Source organism: Gadus chalcogrammus, chromosome 17 (assembly GCF_026213295.1).
Source record: "Gadus chalcogrammus isolate NIFS_2021 chromosome 17, NIFS_Gcha_1.0, whole genome shotgun sequence".
Classification (NCBI taxonomy): Eukaryota; Metazoa; Chordata; class Actinopteri; order Gadiformes; family Gadidae; genus Gadus; species Gadus chalcogrammus.
In genome coordinates, this window is record NC_079428.1 from 4,146,325 (window position 1) to 4,168,416 (window position 22,092).

General features: G+C 52.3%; 1 protein-coding gene across 9 annotated transcripts in view; it reads left to right on the forward strand.

Moving 5' to 3' along the window:
• mark2b (MAP/microtubule affinity-regulating kinase 2b) overlaps nt 1-22,092 on the forward strand; it is a 45,226-nt gene that overhangs the window by 15,400 nt on the left and 7,734 nt on the right. For 4 of the 9 annotated variants that reach the window (XM_056575715.1, XM_056575721.1, XM_056575717.1 and 1 more), the window contains exons 2-17: nt 1,016-1,183; nt 3,120-3,173; nt 5,263-5,311; nt 5,716-5,781; nt 6,024-6,094; nt 6,465-6,521; nt 8,495-8,731; nt 9,564-9,683; nt 10,078-10,195; nt 11,012-11,029; nt 11,296-11,408; nt 12,030-12,104; nt 12,624-12,675; nt 13,217-13,371; nt 14,437-14,531; nt 18,755-18,901. In XM_056575715.1, the coding sequence (XP_056431690.1) occupies nt 1,016-1,183; nt 3,120-3,173; nt 5,263-5,311; nt 5,716-5,781; nt 6,024-6,094; nt 6,465-6,521; nt 8,495-8,731; nt 9,564-9,683; nt 10,078-10,195; nt 11,012-11,029; nt 11,296-11,408; nt 12,030-12,104; nt 12,624-12,675; nt 13,217-13,371; nt 14,437-14,531; nt 18,755-18,901 (1,595 nt within the window). The remainder of the gene's footprint in view (nt 1-1,015; nt 1,184-3,119; nt 3,174-5,262; nt 5,312-5,715; nt 5,782-6,023; nt 6,095-6,464; nt 6,522-8,494; nt 8,732-9,563; nt 9,684-10,077; nt 10,196-11,011; nt 11,030-11,295; nt 11,409-12,029; nt 12,105-12,623; nt 12,676-13,216; nt 13,372-14,436; nt 14,532-18,754; nt 18,902-22,092) is intronic. The other 5 variants (XM_056575719.1, XM_056575716.1, XM_056575723.1 and 2 more) reach the window with 5 other exon arrangements.

Sequence of the window (22,092 nt, forward strand, 5' to 3'; positions counted from 1 at the left end):
TAGACAGAGAGGGGGTGAGGTTGCTTTATCAGCACCGGCTTCGCAGACGGTATCCCATGCCATCTGGAGAGAGAGAGGCAGACACACGCACGTACCGGCACATCCTCGCACAAATCCGGAAATGTTTTGCGGTCATCTGCATTCGTCCTGTTCCCCCGGGGACTTGAGAACGAGGCGGATGCTACTGAGGAAACTGCGTGTGTGTGTGTGTGTGTGTGTGTGTCACCGTTTTTGTGATTGTTTGTGGAATGGGTCCGACCAGAACTTAGGCCTGTTCTGTGCGCTTATCCGTGTCCGACACAGACATTAACAAATGAATAAGAAAGATGGATAGGAAACGAGTGTGAGGGGACAGGAGAGGAAGTGAGACGTTCCTCCCTGCACCGACCCCTACCCCCCTCCCATGTGGGTCTCAAATCTCTTAACAGACGTACGTGTATGCATGTATGTGTGTGTGTGTGTGTGTGTGTGTGTGCCGTCATCCTGGAGCCAGACGCCCCCTCCCCTGACCCTGATCCCTGTCACCTGTCTGCACAGATCACACACACACACACACACACACACACACACACACACGCACACATACACACACGCAGATCACTCACACACACATGTAAACAGATCACTCACACACACAGAAATTCAGTCCTACAACAGCAGTATGTGGCGCTATTCATGTTATACATGGCCGGACTGCAATGGCTGACTTTAGTTTTGATCTTTGAGCGTGCGTGCCGGTGCGTGTGGTCATGTCATGCAAATGATCCGCCAGTGGACTTCTGCCTAATGTGGCTCGAGCGATCGATACAAGTGATGGATTTAGGAGTAACTCCGTTCATTCATTCATTAGGAAGAAACAAACCGCTCCCCCGTGACCATTAGCGGCCCAGAATAGATTCCGTTGCGATGGTTAGCATGTGCTCTGCTCCTGCATGAAGGCGCGGCCCTGACGGATCATAACTCGTCTTCACCCGGCGCTCATCTGTCCTTTGTTCCTCTCCCTCTCCCCCTCCAGGACTCCAAGCCGTCCACGGGCCGTCCCAGCATGCCGCGCTGTCGGAACTCGGTCGCCGCGCCGACGGACGAGCAGCCGCACATCGGCAACTACCGCCTCCTCAAGACCATCGGCAAGGGCAACTTCGCCAAGGTCAAGCTGGCACGCCACATCCTCACGGGCAAAGAGGTGAGCGCCACGGCGACCGCTCCCGGTCGTCCGAGAGCCAGGGGGCCAAACGGGGGGAGCGGGTTCACCTGGAGGCCTCCTGAAACGTTGTTGTTGTTGTTGTTGTTGTTATTGAGCGAGGAGGCTGTGAACGGTGCGATTCCAGTTGGTTTCAGATGGTTCACCGGCGCGCTAACCCGCCCACAGGGAAGAAGGTCACCGCTTGTGTAAACCCCGATCCGTGAAACACTGTTAGCTTTACCGTCTGACATGTTAGTGAGGATAGCGGCCCAGTATTCGTCGGTGAGCTGGAAGAGGATGGTTGAATACGGCTGGGCTAGACGCCGTCAGCCCGTGGGTCACGACCGGGCCGTGGCAGACATTCGTTAACATCTCCCCCCCACACTGTTCCACCACCGGTCACTGGGAGACAACCATCTTCTCTCGCTCGTCTGCTGTAGTCCATGTGTGCAACGACGAACGCCGAAATCACAACCGTCCTCTGTCTGATGCAAACAGCAATGTCTCCCCACTTCTAAAGTCCAGGTGTGTGTGTTTCTCCTTTAAGTGTGTGTGTGTGTGTGTGTGTGTGTGTGTGTGTGTGTGTGTGTGTGTGTGTGTGTGTGTGTGTGTGTGTGTGTGTGTGTGGGTGTGTGTTGTGTTGTGTGTGTGTGTGTGTGTGTGTGTGTGTGTGTGTGTGCGCGCGCGCGTTTATAGGAAACATCCAGGGGTGGGGCTCTGTTAATGTGTGACAGCTCCGTGCCTGACACCCTGATAACACTCCATGTGACCCGGTGCCACACGTGCAAGTCGATGTGTGTGTGCGTGTGTGTGCGCGAGCACACACACATGCAGGCACGCACGTGTGTGTGCATGTGTGTGCGCGAGCACACACACATGCAGGCACGCACGCAAACACGCGACCAAATAGAAAGAAACGAAGGCAGAGTCAGGAGTACCAGTAGGAGTGGAGGAAATAAATACATAACGCGGGCACACATACACAAATAGAAGTGTGATCTCGCTCGCTCGGTCTCTCTCTTTGTCTTCGTCTCCACGCGGCTTCCTTTCATTCGAGGCCCGCCATCCCACCACTGTCTCTCACAGTCAGTCGACCGCATGCTCCTGCAAACCACAGCTAAGCTATCCGTACAAAAACAGCTGGAACGGCCCTCAAACTGGCAACAGGCATGTCTCTGGGCAGCTCAATGAGAACAATAGCTTTGCATAGAAAAGCAATCGAGCAACCGAACGATTATTCCATTATTAGATTATCATTATTACATTAGCTCTAGTTAATATCGCTGTCCCGCTTGCGTTGTCTCACTTCGGCCGTCTGTTCATGTGTGGCGCAACTCATTATTCACTCATGATTATGTAAAAACCTGGCCCTCTCTATGGGATAAACTACAAACCACATTAGAACATGGATTTGTGTGTCTTTAATTCCTCTGAGGGAGGGCTTAAGAACCCAGCGCTGTTGTTTTCACATTCCTCCGCTGGTAGTGTGAGTTTAGTGACATCACAAATCAAACCCGCCTATCCCGGCGCAGTATGCAGATCAGCTCACCGCTGGGCCACCCCCCCCTCCCCCCCTCTCCCCCACTTGGTTACCGGTACTCGGAGGTGCACGGTGGTGTCCTTATAGAACAGGGTGCACGTCCGGCTATGCCCATCCGAACACGGCATCGCCCGGGGGTGGATGGTCAATGGTTCAATCACAACATTGGCATGTCACTGATTCTGTGCGTAAAAACAATGTATACGAAGCGGTCGGTAAGGCGACTGCCGTTGACTGACCGGCTGGTTCAGTGGGAGAAGTGAGGCCAGAAAGAAACCTGCCTGTTAGGACCGTTTGTTTCTGTGCGTTTATCATCCCGGTGTCCCTGGGTTGAACGTGGTGCACCGTCAATAACAAGCCAATGAGATAATCAATCTTTGTTTTTCCCGTTTCTAGGTGGCCGTCAAGATCATTGATAAGACGCAGCTCAACTCCTCGAGTTTGCAGAAGGTGGGTCTCTCTTGGGTCTCTTATTCCTCCCTCTCTCACCCACGTCCACTTCCTCCAAACCCTTTTCCTTAGAAGTAGCTTTTGACTTATTCCAAGAATTTTTCTCTCCCCAGCCCTTAACTTTAACTTATGCTCTCTTTCGCTTGCTCTCTCTCTCTCTAGCTCCCTCGCTCTCCCTCTCGCGCTCTCTCTCTCTCTCTCGCTCTCTATCTAGCTCTCTCTCACTCATTAGCGCTCTCTCTCTCTCTAGCTCCCTCTCTCTCTCTCCATCTAGCTCTAACGCTCTCTCTCTCGCTCTCTCTCTCTCTCTCTCTCTCTCGCTCTCTCTCTCTCTCTCTCTCTCTCTCTCTCGCTCTCTCTCTCTCTCTCTCTCTCGCTCTCGCGCTCTCTCTCTCCCTCTCTCAATCTCTAGCTCTCCCTCTCTCTCTAGCTGTCTCTCTCTATCTAGCTCTCTCTCCCTCTCGCGCTCTCTCAATCTCTTGCTCTCCCTCTCTCTCTCTATCTAGCTCTCTCACTCTTTAGCGCTCTCTCTCTCTCTAGCTCCCTCTCTCTCTCTCTCTAGCTCCCTCTCTCTCTCTCCAGCTCCCTCTCTCTCTCTCCATCTAGCTCTAACGCTCTCTCGCTCTCTCGCTCTCGCTCTCGCTCTCGCTCTAGCTCTCTCTCTCTCTCTCTCTAGCCTGCTCTAGCTCTCTCTCTCTCTCTCTCTCTCTCGCTCTCTCTCTCTCTCTCTCTCTCTCTCTCTCTCTCGCCTGCTCTAGCTCTCTCTCTCTCTAGCCTGCTCTAGCTCCTCTCTCTCTCTCTCTCTCTAGCCTGCTCTAGCTCTCTCTCCCGCCCTCCCTCTGAAGTGGTCTAGTTTTCCAGGGAAGGCTTTAATTACAGGAAACAAGCTGCAATTGCTTCCTTTCATCCGGGGGCAGGGTGGGGTCTCTCCTCTCACACGCACACGCCAAACACGCATGCGCCGGGCGCCCCCCCCCCCCCCCCCCCCCCCCCTGGTCCGGACCCTCTCATGTGGTCTGCCCAGAGGAGGAGGTCCAGCGGGGTCCACCTGTTTGATAACAAACACCTGCGGGCAACAGGTGCCTCCTGGCGTACCTGTAGCACCATCGATACCTAAGGGAAGCGTCAGGTGTGTTTTAGGGGTGAGATGGGGACCGTCCCCCTCCGTTCATTTGAGGGGGGGCCGGAAGACGACAAAAGTGTGCCCAAAACTGGCTTCTTCTGCCTGGGTTTCCTGTCCCCCAACGGCAGGCTGCGTCCCGGACGTCCCCCCGATCGAGCCGTCTGCGTGTGGGCCGCGGCGCGGCTGGCTGACGTTGTTGTCTCCCGCCTGGTCTCATCCTCGCACAAGTTTTTGATTTGGCCTTTCACACGGTTTCCCTCGCGTTTTACCGACTGCTTTTCAGAGGAGGTGACCGTCTTCCATTCAGCCGATTTGTGATCTCAGCGAAACCAACGTGGAAACGGCGTAAACGTTAACCGATTTCTGTCGGGGTACGCTTCAGACTTTGTTGCCACTGTTAACCTCCGCCGCGCTTATGAACCCCGCGACGAAGCGGCAGGACGCTGCAATCACGTACGACCTTCCTCCTCCCATCATGGAGAAAAAAAGCAGACGAAGGCGAGGTCAAATGTCGCCCAGACGGGTGCCCGACTGTCATTACACCTGGCCAGCACATTTCCAGGTAGAACGGGCCGTCTGCAGGAACGCGATCCGACCGCACTGAGGACTTCCGACGGATCGTGCGGTAGCGGAACACGCTAGCCGTTTGTTTGCCCGCCACCGCCGTCGTACCACAGGAAGCTGCAACGTGATATTATTGGCTGTAATCAGAAGCCGGCATGCGCAGACATGCTAGTGTCTCCTCTTTTGAGGCTCCAAAAGGTCAGCACGGTTAAATGTTTCGATGTTCATTTCGAAACTTAAAGAAACTAATGTGTGCGCACAGTTATAACAAGCATGAATAGCAATGAATGATGAATGAGTGGATGTCTTTGTACTTTTTCTAGTTGTCTCATTCTGCTTGTCCGTTCCGTCTCTCCCTCTCCTCCCTCCCTCCCTCCCTCTCTCTCTCTCTCCCCCTCTCAGCTCTTCCGTGAGGTGAGGATCATGAAGATGTTGAATCACCCAAACATAGGTGAGTCGTGAGTCCCCCCCCTCTCCCCACACATTGGCTCTCTGCTGTCACTGTGTTAGCCAAACGCCCAGAGCGTCTCAAGGTCGACTCGCTCTGCTCCAAAGTTAATGAAGTCCATCTCCCTCCCTCCCTCCCTCCCTCCCTCCCTCCCTCCCTCCCTCTTGGTCCCTGTTTATTCTCTCTCTCTCTCTCTCTGTCCTTTCTCCCTCTTTCTCCCTCTCTTTCTCCTCCTACTCACCTGTCTGTCTCTCGCTCCATCTCTCTCTATCTGTCTCTCGCTCCATCTCTCTCTATCTGTCTCTCGCTCCATCTCTGTCTCTGTCTCTGTCTTTTATCTGTGTGTGTTCTCGCTCACTCTCTGTCTCTCTCTCTCTCTCTCTGTCTGTCTCTCTCCCCCCTTCCAGTCAAGCTGTTTGAGGTGATAGAGACAGAGAAGACCTTGTACCTGGTGATGGAGTATGCCAGCGGGGGTAAGCATTTCCAGAAACCCAGAACCCCGTCTCACCACACACGCATGCACACACGTACACGCACACACGTACACGCACACGGCCTTCTCGCCCGTCATGATGACATCCTCACAAAAATACCGTAATGTGTATAATTCAACTAGGTTGGTCGGGAGTGACTAACACAGTACCCAATGTTAAACCATTGTCTCTCTCTTGCACTCTCTCTCACTGTCTGTCTGTCTTTCTGTCTGTCTGTCCAGGCGAGGTCTTTGACTACTTGGTGGCCCACGGACGGATGAAGGAGAAGGAGGCGCGTGCCAAATTCAGACAGGTGTGTGTTTCTGTGTTTGTGTGTTTGCTTGCCAGTCGCTCTGCAGCATCATCTGTATTCTGGGGTCTTTATACGCTCGTCAAATGCAGAGTAAATGCTGTCGGCATGTGAGAGGAATATGAAGTGTGTGTGTGTGTGTGTGTGTGTGTGTGTGTGTGTGTGTGTGTGTGTGTGTGCGTGTGCGTGCGCGTGCGTGCGTGCGCGCGCGCAATAGCGATGGAATGTGTAGGTCAGGTTGTTGATAGATGTGTGTGTGTGTCTTGGCGTCCATTTTGGCTGTTTTTAGCGGTAATGTGAGCGTGACATAATCCTCAGAAGAGCATGTATTTATGCTCACTCTCTCCGTGCTTCTCTCTCTCCCGCTCTCCAGATTGTGTCTGCAGTGCAGTATTGTCATCAGAAGTTCATAGTACACAGAGATCTCAAGGTGAGTGGTATTGGCCACACACCCCCCTGCCCCAATACACACACACACACACACGTACACACACGCGCGCGCGTACACACGCACATGAGTTCTCTACCGTCCCCCAATTTTCTCGTCGCGCATATACTGTCCTCTGCTGTCTCCTCTTTCGTGTAGTAGATTTCATCCCTCTCTCTCTCTTTTTCTCTCCAGCCATCCGTAAAGTGTTGTGACAGCCTTTCTACATTTTTCTCTCTCTCTCTCTCTCTCTCTCTCTCTCTCTCTCTCTCTCTCTCTCTCTCTCGCCCTCTGCGGTAGTCACAGTTGACATGTGTGGTGAGGTCTGCCCACCCCCACCTTGTCAAGTGACAACAACTGATCTAAAAGATGATGTAATGCTCTTGTTTTCTGAAGAAACACACATACACACAGGAAACAACACTTTTAGTTTGGCTTATGCATTCAGAGTCGCTCCCATGTCCTCGTTAGATCTCTAGCTGTCTGTCTGTCTCTCTCGCTCTCTCTGTCTGTCTCTTTCCCCTCCCCACACCACCGTGAACTTTTTACCTTCACTGGTAGCCTTAGCAGCAGCCATTAAATGTGTATTAAGAAGAGCTTGCATGTGCACGGCAACACACACAAACACACGCACACACGTTAATGCCTCCGGGAAGCTGTGTCTCTGTGTGCGCTCGTAGCATGGAGAGTAATCGAGGGTCTTAGCGGGGCCAGGAAGGGGTGGGGTGGGTGGGGGGGGGGTACCTGTCTGCTACACATTACCATGATTACTAACACACTGACTTGTCTATCGTCACTGATGTTCACACACACACAGATGAACAACCACACACGAAGACACAAGAGCACCCATCCACAAGAAAACACCCACAAATAGACAGACAGCGCACACAGAGACAGCCACAGGGCTCTCCTGGGACCCTTGGCGGGGGGGGGGGGGTCTTAGTACTGGGACAAGAGAGCCCCCCAACACCGGGGGAAGTCTTCCCGATAAGTTGTTCTGCGAGAGCCGAGAGGTGTTCTTAGTGTTGGTTTCCCAAACGCACAACTAACACCACAACACGCATGCACGCACATCCGCACAGCTGCCGGGGGTGTGATGGTGGCAAAGTGTAAAGTCAGTGCGAGCACCTGTTGCTAGGCAACCCCTGCCTGCTCACTCACTTGCCAAGTTTCCGAATAGCTATGCACGTGCGCACTTGCACATGCACACACACACACACAAACACACACGCATCCACTGCCGTCTATAACACTGCTCCTTAAGTTAAGTTCCTTCCCCTAAAGGGCGTGTGTGTGTGTGTGTGTGTGTGTGTGTGTGTGTGTGTGTGTGTGTGTGTGTGTGTGTGTGTGTGTGTGTGTGTGTGTGTGTGTGTGTGTGTGTGTGTGTGTGTGTGTGTGTGTGTGTGTGTGTGTGTGTGTCATTCTATTCCATACATACTAACTCTGCACGCCTGTCCAGTCAAGACTGCGACTTTTCCTCCCGTTTCATTGCATTCTCATCACATCCAGTCCTTTCACCGTACCCGTTCAGCCCCTTAGTGTTCTTCAGTCTGTTCTGCACCTGGTTAAGATGGATCTTGTCCCGCTATGTAGGTCAGCTCAGAGCCAGAAGCCATGGATAACGATGTCTCGGCTCCCACTTACTCTTACTTCCTCTGTGCCCCTCCCTCCGTCTCATCTCCTTGTATCATCTCTCCGGTCGCTCTTCCTCGACGTGGTCGTTTCTCTTCATCATCCTGATTCTCGTTATCTCCTTCCTCTCCCTGCCAATCACTCCTATCTCCGCACTGATTTCCCCCGTCTCTCTCTCTCTCTCTCTCTCTCTCTCTTTCTCTTTCTCTTTCTCTTTCTCTCTCTCTCTCTCTCACTCTTTCTCTTTCTCTTTCTCTTTCTCTCTCTCTCTCTCTCTTCCCCCCCCCCCCTCCCTCCCCCCCTGTGTCTCCCCCCTGTGTCTCCCTCCACCCCTCCCCCAGGCGGAGAACCTCCTCCTGGACGCCGACATGAACATCAAGATCGCCGACTTCGGCTTCAGCAACGAGTTCACCCTGGGCAACAAGCTGGACACCTTCTGCGGCTCCCCGCCCTACGCCGCGCCCGAGCTCTTCCAGGGCAAGAAGTACGACGGGCCCGAGGTGGACGTCTGGAGCCTGGGGGTCATCCTGTACACACTGGTCAGCGGCTCGCTGCCCTTCGACGGACAGAACCTCAAGGTCCGCCTCTTTTTTGTGTTTTTGTTATGATGGGGTTTTTTTTTTCCGACGAGAGGCGATGTTTGTTTAATAATGAAAAAAGATTTTTCTGAGTGTTTCTTTTCACCTTTACTGGCGGTAGTTTGGGTTTATATAGTGAAAAAAGCGATGGCTGAAGTCTTAAGTCTTTTTTTTTTTTATATATAAGTGCACAACAAAATTGCATTTCGATCGCAGTACAGTGACCATTTCTGCGGTTGAGATTGCGCGTGTGCAAAGCTCAAAACCTCGTTCCGATGAAGTGTTTTTTGCCCTCTAATGTAACCTTTGCAGGGAGTAAAAGTATTGCTTATGATGTAACTATTACTTTAGCTAGCTCCAATCATCCAACAGATGGATTATGAATGTCCTCAGAGAGAGAGAGAGAGAGAGAGGGAGAGAGAGGGAGAGGGAGAGAGGGAGAGAGAGGGAGAGAGAGGGAGAGAGGTGACGTGGTTAACAGTCAGACACAAGGAGGAAGTGAAAGGAATAATTATTGCTGTGAATTTTGTGATTCTTGTGCTACTGCGTAAATAGGTGGGCTAACATTTGCCAGTTTTGTAGCAAGCTGCCAAACTTGTATTTGCAAAAAAACGTCCAGAATAGTTTCACAGTCATAATAATCATTATACAACAACCAGACTTCACATTGTATCTTCTTTTGTACATCATTAGCAGCGCCAAAGTGCTTCAGAGAACGATCCAGATAACTGCAACGAGCAATAAATCATAGAGTATTTAGGTGGTTGCTTATGTGCTGGTTTATGCTGCACGTGTTGACTGTGTGTGTGTGTGTGTGTGTGTGTTTGTGCAGGAGCTGCGGGAGCGTGTGTTGCGTGGGAAGTACAGGATCCCGTTTTATATGTCGACCGACTGCGAGAACTTGCTGAAGAAGTTCCTCATCCTCAACCCCTCCAAGAGAGGAAGCCTGGAGGTACGCACACACTGAGCTACACACACAGAACCACACGCTCAGAACCACACGCACAGAACCACACACACGCATGCACTCACACACACACATACGTACAGACACACACACACACACACACAAAGAACCATATGCACTCACCCACACACGCAGTTTTCAACTATTTCACATCTTACCTTGATGTTCATTTCATCACCCATGCTTGGGCTTAACTTTCTTCTCTAACGTTCTCTGTTCCCCACTTTGTTCCCCCTCCTCCATCTCCCCTCCTCCTCCCCCTTTGTCTCCACAACCCCTCTTCCTCTTCCTCCTCCCCCTCCCCCTCCTCCTCCTCCCCCCCTCCTCCCCCCGCCCCTCTCCCCCCCCCCCCCCCTCCTCCTCCCGCTCCTGCCAGCAGCAGATCATGAGAGACCGGTGGATGAACGTGGGCCACGAGGAGGAGGAGCTCAAGCCCTACATTGAGCCCCAGCCAGACTACAAGGACCCTAAGAGGACAGGTACACACACACGCATAGGTATACAAGCAACACACAAGCACACACACACACACACACACACACACACACACACACACACACACACACACACACACACACACACACACACACACACACACACACACACACACACATAAACTGCTCAATAAACAGGCTCCACCCCAAGACATTCCTTTGAGTATAATTCAATTTCTATTATTTATTAATTTGAAGCTAAATCAGAACAATTCAAAGAGGTCCCGGCGTGTTAGCGAGGGCCAGTGCGACATCCTAGCCAGGTTCCATATGTCTCCGTGGAAACGAGCCGGCCAACTAGCCGGCGGTCTTGGCACCGCTTACCGCTAATTACCGCGTGCTAATTACCGCGCTGAGACGTGATATGCTGGTCGCCACTCGGGGTCTTCTTCCTGCCCTGACACACAAACAGACACACACACTCTCACTCACTCACACACGTACACCCACCCACTCACTCCATACTTACACGCACACACTTTCACTCACTCACACACGCACATAAACCCACTCACTACACACGCACACACTCTCACTCAGTCACACACACACTCACTCAAACGCGCACACACACACACACACACACACACACACACACACAGACACACCAGGCTGAGAAAGTTTTGTTGTGGGGACAGTCTTTGAAGTGATGGAACAGAAGTCTTTTTTTTAAACCTCCGTTTGTTGTACAAGTTTAGCGATCAGAGGCATCTGAAACGTGTGGATTGTCAGCGTTCAGCATAGACTCTTGGACCGCTTTTTGCTTCAACGTGTCTCATTTAACCCTGCCACTTACCACCGTATATTCTCAATTTGCAGGCAGCGGCCGTAAACACAGTAAGGAACACACACAACCCGTTGTACCGTTTTTTTGTCCTCTCTGTCGGACCCCCCTCTGCACCGCTAACACACTGCACATTTACCCCTCCCAGCGAACCTCCCCCCCCTCTAACACGTCCCCCTCTGTCTGTCCGTGCGTCCACTTGTGTGTGCGTGCGTGTCCACTTGTGTTTGCGTGTGTGTTTGTCCGTCCGTGCGTCCACTTGTGTGTGCGTGCGCGTCCACTTCTGTGTGCGTGTGTGTCCGTGTGTGTGTGTGTATAGACTTGATGGTTCAGATGGGCTTCTCGGAGGAAGAGATCAAGGATTCGCTGGTGAATCAGAAGTACAACGACGTGATGGCGACGTACCTGCTGCTGGACTATAGGAACTCTGAGGTACGCAAGCACGCACGCACACACACACGCAGACATCGACTCAATAACGCACATACATGTCCTTAGACACACACGTCTTCGATTGGATTTAGGGTTAATTATGCATACAGAACAGTGATGAATGTACGATACCTCAAGCTGGGTAATATTGAATACGTTCCCTGATAAAATATAGATTTTTATCTATATTCATGATGTATGGTTAATATTTTGGTTGTCTTTTAAAGTGAAGAAAAGCCGTTTACAATATATCTGTTAGAGTAACGCGTGTGTTGTGTGTGGTATTCATACCGAGGTTATCCCAATACCGCGGTGTGGAAATATTGTGCGGTTGCACGCACACACGCACACACGCACACACACACACACACACACACACACACACACACACACACACACACACACACACACACACACACACACACACACACACACACACACACACACACACACACACACACACACACACACACACACACAGAGAGAGCTTGCCTCCGCACCAGTCTGTCGCTGTTCTTCACACATTGCTCATGTCCTCATTTATAAACTTCTGCAAACACCAACACACACACTGTGAAGTGCTGTTGCTAATTTCCCAATTTCTCTCTCTCCCTCTCTCAGCTGGACGACGGTTTAATCAAGCCCCGCCCAGGAAGTGATGTAAGCAACATAAACGCACCCTCCCCGCCCCATAAGGTACAGCGAGTAGACTCCCCACACAACACTCACTCCCTCACTCACTCTCACACACACACACACACACACACACACACACACACACACCCGCACACACCCACTGCTTCTTCCTCCTTAACCATCCAAGGGGAACTCCTTTTGCTAGAGTGACCCAAACAGCGTTCCCGTGGCGACGGCGGTTCAGGCAGACCGCAGTAGGCCCCCGTACTTAACAGTTTTTTGACTAGTCACTCATAATTATTGACTCGTGTTCTAATAATTGGAATGATTATGTAACGGACATGAGCGACGGTTGAGTACGTGTGGTGTTTGTGAGTGATGCACATGGTCCCATGTGTGCAACGCAAAAAAAAACTTTTCTCTCACGGACGTTAACACGACGGCCATTTTGAGGGTCGTGCGTGTGCGTGTGTAAACTCTCCCCTTCAAATGTACACGGGTGCATGAGCCATGTGTTGACCTCTCTCTCTATCTTGGCCTCTCTCTCTCTCTCTTACTCTCCCCCGTTCTCTCTCCCAGGTACAGCGCAGCGTGTCATCAAACCAAAAACCCCGCAGAGCCACGGACCAGGGTGAGCGGGGGCGGGGTCATGATGAAGGAAGGGGCGGGGCTTCGGGGTGGGCGGGGTTTGGTTGGTGCGAGGGGAAGATGAGCAGAGGGAAGGGGGTCCTGAAGGGAGGGGGACTTGGGGACGAAGGTCAGGGTTGATAGAGGTCTGGGGACTCTGAACAGGGTGGAACTAAACCAACGCCTCGCCTGACCTCCGTCTTTTTTATTTTCTCTTTTCCTTCCAATCCCTCCCTCCCTCCCTCCCTCCCTACACTCCCTCCCTCCCTCCCTCCCTCCACTCCCCCCCCCTCCCTCACTCTCTCCCTCCCTTCCCTCTCTCCCTCCCTCCCTCCCTCCACTCCCTTCCTCCCTCCCTCTCTCCCTCCCTCCCTCCATCCCTCCACTCCCCCCCCCTCCCTCACTCTCTCCCTCCTTTCCCTCTCTCCCTCACTCTCTCTATTCCCACCCATCCATCCATCCCTCCACCCCTCCCTCCCTCTCTCCCTCCCTCCCTCCCCCCTCCCCTCTCTATATGCCCCCCCCCCCCCCTCCCGTCTCCCCAGGTACCTCCTACAAGCGGGGGGGCACGCAGGGGGAGAACCGCAGCGGGACCACCGACGAGGCCGGCAGGAAGTCGTCGTCGGGCAGCTCCACCAATAAGGTGCCGGCCAGCCCCCTGCCGCCCACCGACCGCAAGAAGAGCGCCACGCCCTCCACCGTGAGTCCCAGTCCCACACTGGGGGGGAGGGGGGGGGGGGGGGGGGGAGTTGGTGTTTGTAAATTAAGCCGGTTGCAGCCTTCAGCAATGTGTGCCAGGAGCTAAGCAACCGCAGCTGATTGGCTACCAATCAGGAAGTGCCTTTTCTTTGCATTATGTTATTTACGTTGGCGTTAACCACGGGGAACTTTGCACAGAGACATGTCATACTACTGCTACTTGATACGAGTCATATCAACAACACGCATGTATGAATGCTTAGGATATGCACGTCTACACGCGTGTGCCCAAACGGACGGACACGCACACACACACACACACACACACAGACACACACACTGTTAAGCACTTTGGATGTGAAGAAAAGCACGATATGCATGCAAGGAATTATTATTATATTATTACTTACACTCCTGCACCGTACGGTGAGAAACAGCCGCCCTGCTGCCTGCTTTGACACCACAACTTGGTGGGTGTGTCTGGGCCGGCTTGCAGTGATTGAGACGTCAATGGCTCCATCATGGATCATTGCATGCATGAACACACACGCACACACACACACACACACAAACATGACAACACACACACGTGAGCGGTTGCAGGGGGAACAGACCGCTTCCCATTGTGGTTCACGTGCCTTCTGTCGGCGTGATCACACCTTCTCAAAAACACACACCGCTACACACGCGCACATTCATGAATATTGAGACGCACATTCTCACACACGCGCACAAAAACACCCAAACGCGCACAGTGCTTGCAGAACTAGAAATACACACACAGGCTACATGCACCCCTCTGCCTGTTAATGAATAGCATGTATAGACATATCCAGTCGAAGACATGGACACCATTATTCATTGCCGTTTTCTGGTGTGGTGCGCCAACTCGGAATGAAATAATCTATAATTCTCCGCAGAGAAGAAAGCAAATGGGCCGAACCGCCCCGGGTGGCAGTTGGTTTCCTGTTCAAAGGAGAATTCCTGGACAGCCTTTGCTTCATCAATCCCAACCATCCTCTCCCTCTCTCTCCCCCCCCCCCCCCCCTCCCCTCTACCTCTACAGAATAGCATCCTGTCCACGGGTACGGGCCGCAGTAGGAACTCGCCCCTCGCGGAGAGAGCCACACTGGGCCAGGGCATCCAGAACGGCAAGGACAGGTACAGGCACACACACACACACACACACACACACACACACACACACACACACACACACACACACACACACACACACACACACACACACACACACACACACACACACACACACACACACACACACACACACACACACACACACACACACACACACACACACACACACACTATTTATAGCGCATGTACGGGTGTCCACCATGTGACCAAACTGTGCGGCTCACCTCACCCCAACGCACATACAAACACGCACGGCCCCGCCCGCCTGCGCTGTTTTTTGTGAATGAACCGGTCCCACTACCCGTTGGGGCGTTAGTGAGCTCTTACTGGGAATTGAACCTGTGGCCCTGGGGGGGGGGGAGGAGGAGGCCACAGTCAGCGGCGGTCTGTAACAATGCAGACTTACACACACACACGCACTCCCACACTCACGCACACACCCGCCAGACCAGCCTATCCCTACAGGTTGCGACATGCCGATGCTCTTCCCGTCCTCCTCCTCCCCTCACTGTGCTTGCTATTCTCTTTCCCTGACGGCGTTTGGTTTCGGTCTCTCGCGCTAATCTTCCCAACACGCGGGTTGGTCCGCGTTCCCGGCCGTGAAGGTTAAGCGCCGGTGATTATGTTCTTATTGTGTCGCGTCCCACGACCAAACCTTTGAGCCACACCCCTGCTCCCATCTAGATAGCAGGTCCTGCTTGTTGTGTGGCTTCGACCGCGCGTTGTTTGGTGAGCTCATGTTTCCGGGGCTCTGGGTTGTAAACACAACAGTTGGCTAGCTTGTAAACGCGGGGGGGGGGGGGGGGAAGGACCAGATATGGGCTTTGTAAACAGGCTGCCGTCTCCCACTCCAGCTCTTAAAGACCCAGAGATGGATGCTGACACCACGATGTTGACTATGAGGCCACAGATGCACGGTCTATAGAATGGCACACTCGATTTCTGGATTTTAATGCAAATTAGTATTTTTTCTTTTTGCGAGTTCAAGATAAAGAAAATGTCCGCTGCGTCTTGCATGCTGGAAAACGTTCACCCTTTGAGCTTTTTTCTCTTCTCCAGAAACTGTTCTTTGCTCTCCTTCACGCATGCTCAAACTGACGTTTCTCACACACACACACTCTCACACACCCGCGCGCACATGCCCAGACACAAACACACACACCCACCCACTCGGTCGGTCTACTCGCTCCGGTGATGATGATGATGATGATGATGTACAGTTTCCTTTTGAGTCACTAATAAGACAGGTAAGAGTGTGTCATCCCTAAAAACAATGAACGTCCTTCACACCCACACGTGCATGCACGTGCACACACCCGCACATCTCCTAGTTCCAGCCCACCATGCCCCATCATACGGATCACCACCCCCCCCCCCCCGCCCAGCAGTCCAAGTTCATTGTTAACCATGCTGCCAAACTCATTGTGTTTCTGATGTTTGATTCTAATGTGTGTGTTTAACGCGTGTGTCATCAATCATTAATGCTACGCTTATCTTTCACGTATTCTATATTGTTTATGAGTGACCCTGTCGTTCCCGGGCGCAGCTACCTTTTATCATCAACTCAGTCCCTCAATCTTTAAGCCAAAAGTATAATGTTAAAGTGAATCCGGTGTGTAGCAAAGTTGTACCTACGTTCCCCCGGAAACCTTGCAAACGATGCCTAAATGAAGCCGGAGGAAACGCACACAACAAACGTTACCTTGACTGACTGCTCTTTTCTGATTGGCCAAATCGTGGAGAGATTCCGGGTCCCACGTCGCGCTCCTACCTCGGTAGGGGGAGTGACGTCGCACGGTCCCACTTTTGAGCCGATCAGAAACGACAGTTGCACTAGACCGTGTTTCACCAGAGGGGGTGCTGTTTCCCCGGTTTCACTCTAGCGTCTGCTTGGTTATCTAGGAGACGGCTTTTCGCCGCCAAGTCCTTTTTGTTTTAGTGCTTAGCGCTTCCAGGGCACGACGGGGTCTCTGTGGCGTGGTGCGGGTGGGGCAGCTGTGGGCTAACCTAGCTAGTAGCCTAGCGTGCCTAGCTTAGCGCCTCGCTCCCGCTGCTACTGCCGCTGCTCGTGGCGTTTTTGAGCGGATGTGTGTTTGATGTTGTTGTTGTTGTTGTTGCTCATCATTAATGCTTTTGAAGGTTGTGCTGGTGTTGTTGTCGTACCTCATCCTCACCCCCCCTCCCCCTCCTCCCCCCCCTTCTTTACTTTTATTTATTTATGATTTCTTTCTTTGTGTATTTTCTCTATTTTTCTGAGGCTCTCTCTTCTCGAGAATTTCCTTTCGCTTTTCTTTCGTTTTTTTTTTTCCCTCTTTAAGGCGATTAGTTGGACTTGTGATGGAATATTAACTCGGTCGAGGCTACATGGTCCCCAGCCGTGTACTAATAACAATAATAGGATTACACACACACACACACACACACACACACACACACACACACACACACACACACACACACACACACACACACACACACACACACACACACACACACACACAGGATAATAAGCTTTATCGTAAACACCAGCAACTAGAATCCAAGCCACTTCTTTTCCATCACTGGCCGTGCTTGATCGATGCGTGTTTATCTTCTCTCTCTCTCTCTATTTCCAGCCCTTTGTGGTACCACTCTGCCCCGTCACTCCCTGTGATGACTAAGCTACCACATGCTTCTCTCACTCTCGCTTTCTCCCTCGTCTGTTTGTTTCGAATCTCTGGTTTCTCGCTCTTTGTCTCTCTCTCTCGGTCTTCGTAGTGAAGTTCCCGTCGTGGCGCTCGTGGCCCGACAGCGCTATAGGAAGAGGCATGACGAGTGGCCGGGTTCAGGGAGAGTTCACCAACGCTTCCTCCTCCCGACTGCAGAACGGCCCACTAGAGCCACGCTCCGTCAAGGTTGTCCGAGGAAAGGTTGCAGGGGAAGAAGGGATTGGGAACCCCCGATGTGCAACAGCTGATTGGCTGGGGGTGTTTGTGACGACACAGGTGTTGGTTTCCGTAACGTCTCCCGGTGGCACCATTCCCTTGCTCCAGCCAACAGTCAAAAGCTCCTCTCTAGCTCTTTCTCTTTCTCTCTGGTTCCCTCCCTAGCTCTCTCTTTCTCCCTCTTGCTCTCACTCGTTTTAAGAGACCCCCTCCCGGTAGCATTTGGCTACCGTGGCAACGCTTGAAGCCAAGTAGAAGCTGGAGTAGTGCCCCCCCCCCCCCTCCCTCCCCCATTGCAAACACCCCGTTAGCCCTCTGTCTCTAGGAGCAGAGCGCTGGCCGTCGCCTGGGGGTCAAACGTTCCCCACCAGGGGGAGCTCTCAGAGGAGACCCACACTGGGGACGGTCCGTCTCGTACGACGCAGGGAATACAAGTGGAGGTCTGAGTCAGTCAGGTCGGCCCATTAGGACCGGCCGCGGCGGGGGGGGGGGGGGAGGGGTCTATCTGACCCAGCTCACAGTGCAGCCTTTGGCGTCCGCCGCCACATGAACTCAGACTCACCCCCCTCCTCTCCCTGGCACTGCTCTTTTATTTTTTTTATAGACTTTGATCTCCACGCTCTCCTTTCTCTTTGTGTTCGTCTCTCTTCTCCCTCCCCCCCCTCCCCCCCTCCTCCCTACCTCCCTCCCCTCTCCATCCACGGCCATTAATGTGTTTGTGTTTGAGTGCTGTATCTAACCGTGCTCCATCCCCCTCCTCCCACCCCCCCCCCTCAACCCCCCACCCCCCCTCAACCCCCCACCCCTCGGCCCACTTGTACACAACCCTGCCCCGCGGGTGACGGTCAACGTTGGTTTGTTTACGTCCCTCCCTGTCTGTGTGTCTCTCTCTGTCTCTGTCTCTGTCTCTGTCTCTGTCTCTCTCTCTCTCTCTGTCTCTCTGTCTCTCTGTCTCTCTGTCTCTCTGTCTCTGTCTCTGTCTCTGTCTCTGTCTCTGTCTCTCTGTCTCTCTGTCTCTCTGTCTCTGTCTCTGTCTCTCTATCTTGTTTATATTTGTCTGTCTGCTCATCTATGTGTTTCTGTATGTGTATGCCTTCTATTTGATGTTGTGTCCATGTGTGTGTGTCCCGGGGCGGGTGTGGCTCCCTCTCCTCCATCACCCTGACATCCTCCAACCTGACCTCCTTCCACCCTGACCTCCATCTACCTGACCTCCTCCTGACCTCCACCCTCCACCCTGACCTCCACCCTCCACCCTGACCTCCACCCTCCACCCTCCGCCCTCTCCTCCATCCACCCCAGCCTAAACACTCCGGGCTCCCGTGCATCCACTGCCTCCGCTGCTGCCGTTCTCTCCTCCTCCTCTTCCTCCTCGCGCTCCCGCCACCACAAGTCCCTCTCCTCCTCCAACCATCCATGTCCCTCTGACGTGCACGCACCCAGGGCCAGGCAAGTCTCTCTCACACACGCACGCACGCACGCACACACCTGCACGCACCCAGGGCCAGGCAAGCCTCTCTCACACACACACGCACACATGCACGAACGCAAGCAGGCACCACTGGCACAGGCAAGTCTTTCACACACACATGCACGCACATACACACACACACCTGCACGCACCCAGGGCCAGGCAAGTCTCTCTCTCACACACACACACGCACACATGCACGAACGCAAGCAGGCACCACTGGCACAGGCAAGTCTTTCACACACACACATGCACGGACACAGACACGCACCTGCACGCACCCAGGGCCAGGCAAGTCTCTCTCTCACACACACACATGCACAAACGCAAGCAGGTACCACTGGCACAGGCAAGTCTCTCACACACACGTACAGACGTTCAGAAACCAGGGGGGAAATCCCCCACAACACTGACATAATCACACACACAGGTTAAGTACCCCAGTGTGGGGAAACTGTTGTTCCATCAGCACTCTCACGATGTCGTAGGCACAGACACAATCCCAGTGCTTCTAACGGCCCGGTCATTTGATGGGGACTCATCAACGTACCCGGGTGTCCCAGTGAGGTTAGAACCTTCCAGAAGAAGCCGGTCAGCCAAGGAACAATGTCCTATCCCATAGAGCTAAATATGAGCCTACACTCAGCAGGGGTGAACCACCTAGGGCGATCGAACCGTTAACCCGAACGGTGTGATGCCACGCCCTTCCAGGTCAGCTTACACGGTCGTCTCAGGGTCATGGGTTTAAGCTGAGGTGAGGTGTGATTCACTCATACCTCAAAACGGACTAAAAAACGATTTCTTTCTTTCTTTCGCTCTGACTCACATTCACCACACAAAGCTCGTTATCTCCCTAAGCCCGTATCTCCATTCTATAAGTATACAGTGTGAGTCAAGGAGGGGACAGCAGCGACGTTCAATCACTGCCCCGCCCTCAACGGCGGCCCTGTTGTCTGCCTGAATCCCCTCTGTGGTCACGGGGACGTGCCTCGTGTGACCCGGCTGGCGTTTCAAAAGCGACCGTTGCCGTGGAGACCGCAGCGGTTAAGGAAGAAAAATAAATAAACACGAGGCTAAGCATACGGGACAAACTGGTTGGCATTTGTTTGTCTATTTTTTGGTCACAGGATTTGATTTCCTGCTTTTGCGTCTTGAGTTCGGCCAGCGGCCGTGAGAACGTGACCGTATTAGGAGCCGGCCGCGGAACAGGAAGTCCTTTAAAGGTTTTATGCCCTGGTTAGGCATTAGCTTTCGTCGCTCCTTGAGGAGGGTAAATCCCCCCCCCAGAACAACCAGGAAACCCAAGGGTATCGCAGGTCACCTTTTCAAAATGAAAGTCAATTCAGACGGCACCGAGGTGAAGAACACAATTCCACAAGACGCATGCGTTTATTTTCTAATAAATGCATAAATAAATAATTTTAAAAAAATGCAACTCGATCAAAAGTGTATCTGATGCAAGTGCTTCAAGTCCCCCTGAGGTCATAAGCTGCATGCAGCATAATGCATATCGACCTGCTTTAATACGTTTAAAGCGTTTTAAGTATGCAACCGGACATCTCGGGAGGTCTCTGCCTGGACTGCTGAGCTGAACCTTCACAAAACAGTTTCATGTGAGGTGCTTTGCCCAACGGTTTGTATTGAGTTGAATGGTTCTCCTCAAATCGCGTTTGAAAGCTATATTCCCTTTATTTTGATATATTTCTATATCTAGCCCACTTCCTGTTTCCTGTCCACCTCGGTTGCTGCCTCACGTGTGAGAGCCGTGAGTTGTGGTTTGGACGGGGGACTCTGCTCACTTTCAGCCACCTTATCACAACCCCAAGTTCCTTACAAACCACCAAATCAAAGTCCATCAAACGGCGACGCAAGCCGACCGTCGTAAAGTTCCTCTGACCGTTTCTACCTAACTGTGTCGTATTCCTTCGTCATCTCCAAAGATGTTTTTTATTTTCTGTGATTTACGGTTATTTTATTGGGAGCACTGCGTTTGAACACTGACAAGGTTCCTCATTGGTTAGGAAAGCATGTTGCCTCAACATTGTTGATTCAAATGGTCATAGGTGAATGCACTGCAGCGCCCTCTGTTGGCCGGTACCGGTGTTTCCATCCAGATAACTGAACGTTTGTGCCATTTATTTTTCTTTGCAAAAAGAAATGATTTCAGACCACCTGGTGATACAAATATTAATACAAACAGTGCGGAAGGAAAGAATCCCGATCTTCACATTCATTTATTGATTGATTAATTGAATTCAATCCCCATCCCAATCGAGTGCAGATGAAGAAATCTTTTTTTTTTTTTGTATCTGGGTCCATGTTGGTTCTTTGTTGTCGGGCGAGCTGTCGTCCACCGGTTCCTCGATGTCCGTGGTGTTGGTCGGAGGGGTCTGAGGGACGGTTCCTTGTTCGGTTCTGTGTGGTGTGTTTCTGATTGGATGAGTTTGTGTCGCGCCACTCTCTGGGCTCCTGTCCATGTATTGTTGGCCTGCCTGTGTGTATTGCATTGTATCAAGCCTTTTTTTTTTGCGGTTTGCATGGCAAGCGTTGCCGAACACAAGCATGTGCACAACACAAACTCACGCGCACACCTCTTCCAATGCAAACCTCAAGAATTATCAAAGTGGTTAATAGTGCCTTGCTCAACTGCGATGGCGTGTGTGTGCGTCTGCGTCTTAATAACCCACCGGTGTTGTGTGCGGGTCACACTGTAAGCTCCTAATGGATGCCTTTTGCAACAGAAATGAATTGTTTTAAATATAGATGTTAACTGAGATGTTCTGCCTCTCCTCCCCCCCCACCTTTCTCACTTTTTGTATTTTTTCCAAATTCCTTCTCCTCTTCCCACTTCTCTCTCTGTGCCTTCGCCACGGTCGCCTCCTCCTCTTCCTCCCTCCGCCCCCACGCCCACTCATTGTCCTCTTCTCACCTCTCCTCTTCGTCACACCTCGTCTTCTCATCGCTCTGCTTCTGGTCGTACAACTTTTCCGATGACGGCAATTTATTTTCCTCCCTCCCTCCCTCTCTTTCTCTTCTCTCTTTTTTCCTGTTCTTCCTCTCCTCCTCACCCCCCCCAAACCTCTATTCCCTCCCTCTCTCCTTCCTCGCCCCAACCTCTCTTCTCTTCTGACCTCACCCTGTTCTCCACCTCCTCCTCCCCTCTCTTTGT